This window comes from Cheilinus undulatus, linkage group 18 (assembly GCF_018320785.1).
Source record: "Cheilinus undulatus linkage group 18, ASM1832078v1, whole genome shotgun sequence".
NCBI classification, from domain to species: Eukaryota; Metazoa; Chordata; class Actinopteri; order Labriformes; family Labridae; genus Cheilinus; species Cheilinus undulatus.
In genome coordinates this window covers 12,872,702-12,881,768 of record NC_054882.1, presented here as the reverse complement: position 1 = coordinate 12,881,768, position 9,067 = coordinate 12,872,702, and the positions used below count along the sequence as shown (strand labels likewise).

The window sequence follows — 9,067 nt, the reverse complement described above, 5'->3', positions numbered from 1 at the left end:
ATTCATCTGGAAAACCACTCATACACAGCATTTGGGAAAGGGCAGAGCCTTTGAAAAAAAAACTTGGAGTATGATTGGATGAATGTTCTGTCTGTCACATCTTTACGGGCCAATCAGAGCAACACAACACATGACGTAGCCGCTATCGAGCTGCTGCTCCCTACCGAGGACTAACTCCATAGGGAACTGCATAATGCGAACCATGGCGACTGTAGACATGTCAGTGTCTACGACTTTTGTCGTTTCTGAAAAGAAATCAACTCAATGCTGTTCTTTGTTCTTCCTTTAACGAAGAAGTTTTGTCAAGTTCTGATAAAACTGGCGCTTTAGCAGTATCCACGCTAGTATCTTCCGCCATAATTCCACTGGTCTCTTGTTGCTGCTTGCATGACCCTGCCGCGCCAGAAAGTACTGCCCCTCTTCACTGATTGGTCCTGTCACTTTCTAACCAGGCCCAAACGGTTCAGACGGGAGCTTTGCAAGATGGATTCGCCAGTGACAAACACAGAAATGGGTGTATCCATCTGCTTTGCAAGGTTAGGTACTTAAGGTCCCGACAAAGAAAACATTTACAAATTTAAAAAATTGGAAGAAGCTATAGGAACAAAAAGGGGGGTTCAAATAATTTATAATTCTGGTTTATCATCCTACTTATGAAAAAACCCCACTGAATCTTATACTATACCTTTTGGTAATGTTGGAAAATTATTATCAGAAAATAAATCTCCAAAATGGAACATATTTTTCTTTCAATAAATTGCCACACGATGCCACTTGATCACTAAATGTCTATTTAGAGTCCCTAAAAGAACATTTTAAAATCTGCTTAGGCATTTCTGTACAAAAAAATATTGCTAGATGATTTTTTTTGTTTGAACATCAAGTTAAAAGAAGCAGGACTTTCTTTAAGAAGGGGGGGAACAATGGAGGGGGGGTCCCCATGTGTATGTTTGCCTAGGGCCTCGGAATTGCTAAATCCGCCACTGGTTTACAGTTTGTTTGAAAATATTACTTAAATGTTGTCTTCCTGGGAATAATAAGAACCGTTCATGTGACTAACGTTGAATTTAAATGGGCCTGTGACGTCACAACCGAGGCTAAAGCTAGGCCTGCTTTAGCTTAACATAAACTAGCTAACTCTTTCGGTTTCTATAAATTTAAATTGGAGGTAGGTCCCTCGTCTTTATCGCTTCTCTCCAAACCCTGCCGCCAAACTTCGGGTCTATGCTTAAAGTGTACTGTCTCTTTAAGGCCTCTCTGCTCGTCTGTTTCGTATTGATCAATCCTCCATTTTCCAACACAGAGCGGCGGCAGTGCCAACAGTCAGCTCCGGCAGAGAGAGAAGAGAGAGACACCCCTCTACCTGGAGAGGAAGCCAGGGACCGGGGGCAGTCATGGCAGCGAACATGTACCGGGTTGGAGGTAAGGCTGGTCGGGTTAACATGTTAGAAACCCTGCTATGATGTTTTTATGGCGGACTGGCTCCTGGTTCTCTCTGTATTTACAGAGCGTGGTCCGTCTTTCCTTCCCCTCTATTATTTCCCTAAAGCTAAAGAGCCTTGTGCTTCACTGATGATGATGGTGACTGTGTGAAGAGGAGGATGGTGATGAAGAGTACTGATTCGCTTAGGCTTGATCCCCTCGTTTCCTTTGTTTTTCTTCTAACTTACAATCATGCGGGAACTTCAATACACCGATGCACCTAAAGTAGCATCAATAGTGTTTCCATAGATTTAAGGTAGAGAGGCGAACTTAGACTTAAAGTTGAGCGTGCATTCAACTATAGAGCTGCTGCTCCTTTATAACGATATCTAACATTAGGAGTTATTCCTTCACCTGATCCAGAACCCAGAAGACTCTGCAGAGATGCTTTCACAGAGAAAGTGAAGAGAAAGGAAGTTGAATCCAAAGTTACCTGTTAGTTATTGGAGCTGAGGTGGAAACATTAAAATGAAATCATAACCTATGGTTGAATTGTGCCCTTGCATCATCATAAAGGCTCATTTTAATGTTAATTTGCACAGGCAATCCAGTTGATACCTAATTAAGATTCATGTTCCCCCCTCCTACTCATTTCTGCCATTGTTGCTCTGTTCTCAGTCCTTTAGGTTCTCTAAGTCACTTCGAAGTAAAATATTAAATTATTGTTTTTTTTAAGTAGTTCTTAGGGTCTTGTTTCCCCAGGAAAATGAATTTAACACTAAAGAAGAGACAACATTACGATGCTTATCACTCAAAAGCATTAATTGTTGAAGATATTGACATGTAATCAGGCTAAAAACCCTTCAGTTTCACTGTGAAAGTGTCAGAGCAGCCACTTACATGTGAGCGATGACAGGTACGCTGTGGTTGGCAGGTGTAACTTCTCTTCCCTTATCTATGTGCTGGTCACTCTCTGCTTCCATCATTTAGATATTTTAATGTGATGTTTGAGCAGCCAAACTTAGGAAGGAGGAGAGTGCAGTGGGAAATTACTAGACTGACACGCCATCGCTGACTATTGTCCAGCGCAAGTGTATTACTTTGACGCTCCCCAGCATTAAAAATAGCCTGTTGTGAACGTCATAGCCCTCTTATTTAGTCAAATGAAACAAGGCCTACCTGAGAGGGAACAGGATTATGTCCACAGCGGGGCAGAGCATTAACACTTCATCTCCCAAATGTTGAAAACCAAAATACTCTGGCATATTATTGGTGTTGATCTGAGTTAGCAGGGTTCCTACAGATCCTCAAAAAGTCTTAAATAATCTTCAACTGCAAATTTGAAATGTAAGGCCTTAAAAAGTCAGATTTTACCAGTGAGAGATCTTAAATTTTAGAAGGCACTTTAACCAAGACAAGTCCTTATCCAGTCTTTGTTTTCTAGTCAAACATGTATGATTTTAACATCCTCCTCTACAATTTGTTGCATAAATATTCTCAGTGTTCAGGGAATTCAGTGTTCTAAATTTCCTTGAGGACCCCAGTCCCCTCTATGATTTTATACTGCTCACTGTGATTTCTATACTGTTGAGAAGCCCATCTTGAAAAGCTCAAATCCACAAAGTTTGTGCCGAACTGAACACTGTTCAGACCAATCAGCATTATTGGATGAGAATGAGGCGGTAGGTGTGGGCGGGGTTTTGTCAGGCCCGAAGCTGCCACCAATGCAGTGTTTATCTTGGATGTAGCTTTAGCGTAGCGTCAGAGGAGTGATTAGCTCGGACTTTGCCATGGCGGCGATTTAGTCAGAAATGAACAATATTTCATTATTAAAACAAAAGTAAAGTTCTGCACTGAAAGCTTTTCCTGGCAGAAAAGATGTTGCTGCTCCTCTGCTTCAGCATGAGTTTGCAGTTGTTACCTCAGGGTGGGGTTAGCCAGTGCATTCAATGGCTGTTAGCTTGGATGTAGCTGTGGGAAAGCGGCAGTTAATCAGGAATAGACCAGGTTTCTTTTTTAAAACAAAAGCATAAAGCCACACCAAAAGCTTGTCTTGGCAGAGAAGATGTTTTTGCACATCTCTTAACCGGCCTTAGCATCAATTTTATTCAGTGAGAAGCTCTGCCATTAACAATCTACTGCAGCGGTAGCCTGTCAGCTCAAGAGTAGCACATATGTACAACGTTGTCTTGTCGCTTTGATTTGCCTTTTATGAATGTGACAGACAGAACGCTTCTTCAATCAGCTTTTGAGAATTTTTTTGAAAAGTCCTGCCCTTCCCAAATGCTTTCTGTGGGGGCTTTCGCAGATGAAGGTGACATACACCCATGCAGTGAATATGAAAGTTTGTCGGGGGTGTCAGGTTAAACACTAGTCCATTTCTCTAACACTGGGGCTACCAGGTTGTGAACTTAAAATCGGTGCAGCAGACTTCTTTTAACAGATTTTCGCCAACATTATTTTGCTTTTTAACAGTTACACTGTTTAGAATCAGCTACAAAAATGTGTGATGATAAATATCCCCATATAGAATAGGGGAATTAAATGTAGGTACCAGAAATTATTACATTTGGGTGTTTATAACCAAAACATGTCTTTTGCCCTTTACCATTTGGCATTTTATGAACACAACATTAAGAACAGAAAAGTCAGTCCTGGTCTGGAGTACAGAAAAATCTCATATGTCTCTCATTTTTTACTCTTAACTGCAAAAGGTGCTATACATTTTTCTCTGTTCAGCAGTGTGAAATTGTACAGCTATTTTTAAATTTAGTCTCAGTCTTAGTCTTTAGGTTAAATGCCTTTTAGTTTTAGTCACATTTTAGTCATTTCTACACTTCATAATTTTGGTGTATTTTTGGTCCATAAAAGTCCTCTCATTTTAGTCTTTACTTTTAGTCCAAGTATTTATTTTCTTGTCTAAATCTGGTACCAAATCATGACAGTGTGTTCTCTGCACTCTGCCAAACCTGGGGTCCCTGCTTTCTACAGCTGAGAGGCAGAATAGCTACAGATGCATTTTATTCTGACAGATTTACCCACAGTGGAGAAATTTCATGGATTTTGAATGTTTGACAAAAACTAAATTAGTCTAGATTTAGTCATCTTGATGGAAATTAAACTTACTATTAGTCAGTTTTAGTCATCAAAAATCTGTTTTTGGCTAGTCCTAGTCTCGTCTTTCTCATGGAATAAAGGCTGCTGACAAACATTTTTAGTCAGAGTTTTAGTCAATGAAATTAACACGGTGCTGTTCAGGTCTTAAAAAGTCTTTATCTTGATTTTTGAAATTGTGTAGGACCCTGATTAGGGCTGAACGTTTTGGGAAAATAATTTAGTTGCGATATTATTTGTTATCATTGTGATTTTATATGCAGTTATTTTTACAGCTCCTCATCTTATGTATTTTTCTAAACACTGTAGCATCCCCAGCTGGAGCAATGGAAAACTCTTGAACCTTTTATTTTCCTTTTAAGCAGTGCAAATAGTCAAAAACACACAGTAAGAGCTGTGGGTAACAGAAAAATGGATTACAGATTACAAGACTGAACAATAATTAAACAAAATCCAAGCAAATTGACATTTACATTAAAGGATTTACAAAAAATAATTTTACACAATTAACTGCGAAAAAGACAGCAGTGAAAACAGAAAAATTAAATCCATATACAAACAAGTGCTTTACAAAACATTTTAACTTAACAGGCCTCAAAGACAAAAGGCCAGGCCAGGACAAAGCTAATGCTAACTGCTAAGCTAGCAGGAATGCTAGCGGCCAATGGAATGCTCTGAAATCATCACAACATCAGAAGATCATAAAGATGCTAAGATGGCAGTTTCCCTTGATTCAGTACTACCTGTCAGTGTATTTATATCCTGTATGATCAGGTAGTAGAAAGCCAGCCTTCAAAATAAAAGCCCCCACAAATATAGAAACAAATGGGAACACCAACCTTAGACATCATAAAAACGTATGGAGTTTAAACATTTTTGCCCTCTTAAGTGGTCCTTTACAAACACAAGCAATTATTCTAAATAAATCCAAACACAATAACAGATCGATTAAACTAGGGCTGAACAGTTTTGGTAAAATATCTAATTATGATCATTTTGACTCATATTGCAAATTTGATATGAATCGTTGTATTGCAGAGAATCATCATTTTTATGTCATTCTCATTTTGATGAAGACAAACCTGCACAAAAAAATTGAAGGAAGTAGGATTTTTTGTAAACTATTGTAAAAACAAGTCACTTGAATGGTTGCATCATGTGTAGATTATAACATCTCTGCTGCTAAACAAACTTAGACTGGTACTTTGACACATGATATGAAAGATTTATCACACCTTCTGTGATTTAAAAATGGCAGCCAGCCATTACTCAGTTTAATCTAAATGTGGATTAATTTCCCAGCCCTTATTAGGGATGAGTATCAAAAGCCAATACTGACATGGTGCCGGTTCAAACACATCCGATACCAACCAGATACCAGATGTCGATGCTTCTTTTCGGTACCTCGCCATTAATTTCATTTCAGCAGAGCAGGACTGTGTTTTAATTCTTCTGCTCTCTGGAGCGATGGCTCAGCTTTGCTCGTGTTTTCCTACTAATAACACAGCCATTTTTACACATTTACTTTATTTATCTCTGATGCAATGCCAGATTATGAATTCAGTTTAGTTTCTTTTTTGTTTCTCATGTTCTACTGGCATCTATTACTAGATATTTATTTGAATCATGAACGACATAGAGACTGTTCTAATTCTCCTGCTGACTTTTAAACCACTTGTCTTCCCTTATGGATTAAAGCACTGTTTAGGCACCAGCATGGCATAAAATCTATCGATTTAGCACTGGTATCAGAAAAAAAAATCCTAGTGCTTGTCTTTGCAGGTTTAGATATTCAGATTTAATCTCAATACTTTAATTTTGCATGAAAGCTGTTTGTTGTCCTAAAATCCCAGATTTACTTTACAAAGAATCCTGGACAGTATGGTGTGGCACAGTATGGTCTGATAGAAAGCCAAACTTTGCTGCACAATTTGTACATAAAAATCTTGATGCTTTTCATCTTTATATAATGTTAAGAAGTACTGTAGGTCCCTTTTATTTATTTATTTGTGTGCAATTTTATCTAATTCCACTTGGGCAGGTAAATAAAAGGAGCCTAAGCCTAAGCCATAATGACATAGTTAGAGTAAACGTCCTAAATTTAACCTCATTTTTTTGCTTGTTCCTACTGTCTTTATGAGTAAAGACCTACGCCATCACTGACCACAGAACCTCCCCTCCCTCTCCATGTGTCAGAGCTGTTGAATGTTCAGACAGGTGTGTACTGGTTTGGTATGGTTCAGCTAAGTTTTATATGAGAGTGGTTCACTCCAACTGGCATATCTGCCAAAGGTGTGTTTGAATCAATGTCTTAAATGTCCCAAGCTCAAGGTAGCAAAACAAAGTATGAATTTTGGCAGAAATCACGCACAAAATAATAAATTCTAGTGAGTCTGACTCTCACAAAGCTGGAATTTACCGTTTCCCTGTAAGCAAGGTAAATATTTGCATGGACAAAGTGGTTTTCCAATGAGTGACAATCATTTATGCACCATCTCCCTCTTATTAAACGCCTTGATTCTTACACCTTACTAAATAATGCTGCTTGTTAAAATAGAGTGGTGGGTAGAAATGTTTTTGGCTGCTAGATTTTTGAATTCACCGCCACAGTGATAGGTAGATGAAAAAGTTAAATTCCAATCCTGATGTACAGTATCCTGAAATAGTCCACCGCAGTACCTTTTATCTAGTTCTGTGAGTCTGTTCACTGATGGTAATAGTTAAAAAGCCACTTTGCCTGGGTGGATCCACTCACTTCAGCTACAGTCTATCAGTTTCCAGAATCATCCACCACACAGTCATTTTAGATGTACACTATAGCTCTTTTAAAAAATACATATACTCAACTTAAATCCCAGTGCATGTTGCCGTTTCTGTTGACTTTTTAAATCTGACCTTTTTCGCTTTTTCTAATCACAAAAAAATATCATTGAAACTTTTTACACGAGAACTATGGGAGCTTTCAATGATGGAGATGGGGTAGGGAGGGAGAAAAGTCTGGTGGAGTCAGGCAAAATTGCACATATTGGTTCAATAAAATCAATCCACTTATTCCACATTTGATAGAATTTTGGTTTTTGATCCTTGTAGAATAAGTCCATTTTTCCATTTTATATATTTCCAAAATTATTCCATACTAGTCTTCTAATGTGGATGCTGTCTGTAGGTCCCTTTTAGTGTGCTTTTTTAATGTGAGTTTATAATTATCATTACCAGTTGTTTCATATCATGTTCATAAAGTTGTCCATCAGGGAATTTGATTAACCCCGTAGTATTAACTAGTTAAGTAGAAAATTAATGTGCAACATTACATGAAAAGTTACTAAAAATACATGCTTTTGCAAGGTTACAAATAGGGATGCAAGGTATTATCAGTATATCAGTATCCGCAGATATGAACATTTCTGCTGATATTTACAACCAATATTTTAGGGCTGAACAATCTGCAAAAATAATCTAATTGCGATTTTTTCCCCCCATTATTGTGATTGCAATTTAATAAGCAATTATTATTAGGTTCCTCATGTTGTGTGTTTTTCAACAAATTCAAGCAATAAGTCATTCTATATTATAACCTACATTCAGTCAGGAACACTCTCATCATACATTTAACCATTTTTTTGCAAATTGGATGTACAGTTTTGCAGAGAAGGCTCTGCTCAATAGATGCTCCCAGGGTAAGTCAAGAAGCATGCTTTGACTTTCCAGGGAGTGCATGACTAGAAACCCCCGAGTAGATGCATTTATGACATTTTGTATTAAAAACAATGAATTATTTCAGAAGCAATGAATCCATAGTAGCATGAATCTGAATATGACGGTGAAACAAGCTTTAAGCTGTAAAGGAGGAGGCTGGGGTGGAGGAGCTGAAACTTTGCCAGCAGCAGCATGGCACATCAGCATTGATGCAAGCAGGGATTAGTGAGAAGTGTGCCATGATTAAACAGACCGCTGTGTTGAGACATGGATGTTTGCATAATGTGCATAAAATCTCTACTGCTCCAAAAAATGAATATATTACCCTGGTATTTTAAAACTTTTCATGTTAAAGAAATATTGCAATTTCTGCGATTTGTGAACTGCAGCAGGCCATATTGTGATTTAATTTAATTTGTGATTAACTTCCCAGCCCTAATTTTGTCTACAAAAATCTCCCTTTATCAGCTGTAAATGTCCTCCATAGAACACATAAATTAGTGTAGGTTTAGTCTGGACTGGCAGACCTGCATCAGCTGAAGTCTTTTTCTTATTTATTTATCATTCCTCACACTTTAAATTTGGTTTGAAGGACTGTAATGTGTTCATTTGTTCATCCTCAGACTTTAAATTATGTGTTTTATAGGGCTGCAACAACAAGTTGATCAAATTGATAATCAAAGTGTTGGCAATGAATTTATCGATTTGTTGTGTTGTGCGATTATGGTGTCACTTGTTGTGTTGCGGAGCTGTTCAATTTCTAATCAAGGGATTTATACTCCAGGGGAAAAAACTGCATCAGATTTATCGATGAATCGAGAAAATAATCATCCGA

General features: G+C 37.9%; 1 protein-coding gene across 2 annotated transcripts in view; it reads left to right on the top strand.

Annotated features, from left to right (window-relative positions):
* The first annotated feature begins 1,301 nt into the window (after nt 1–1,301).
* Nucleotides 1,302–9,067, top strand: part of mta1 (metastasis associated 1) — an 84,517-nt gene continuing 76,751 nt past the window's right edge. For both annotated transcript variants that reach the window (XM_041813464.1, XM_041813463.1), the window contains exon 1: nt 1,302–1,422. In XM_041813464.1, the coding sequence (XP_041669398.1) occupies nt 1,395–1,422 (28 nt within the window). In that variant the 5' untranslated portion in view covers nt 1,302–1,394. The remainder of the gene's footprint in view (nt 1,423–9,067) is intronic.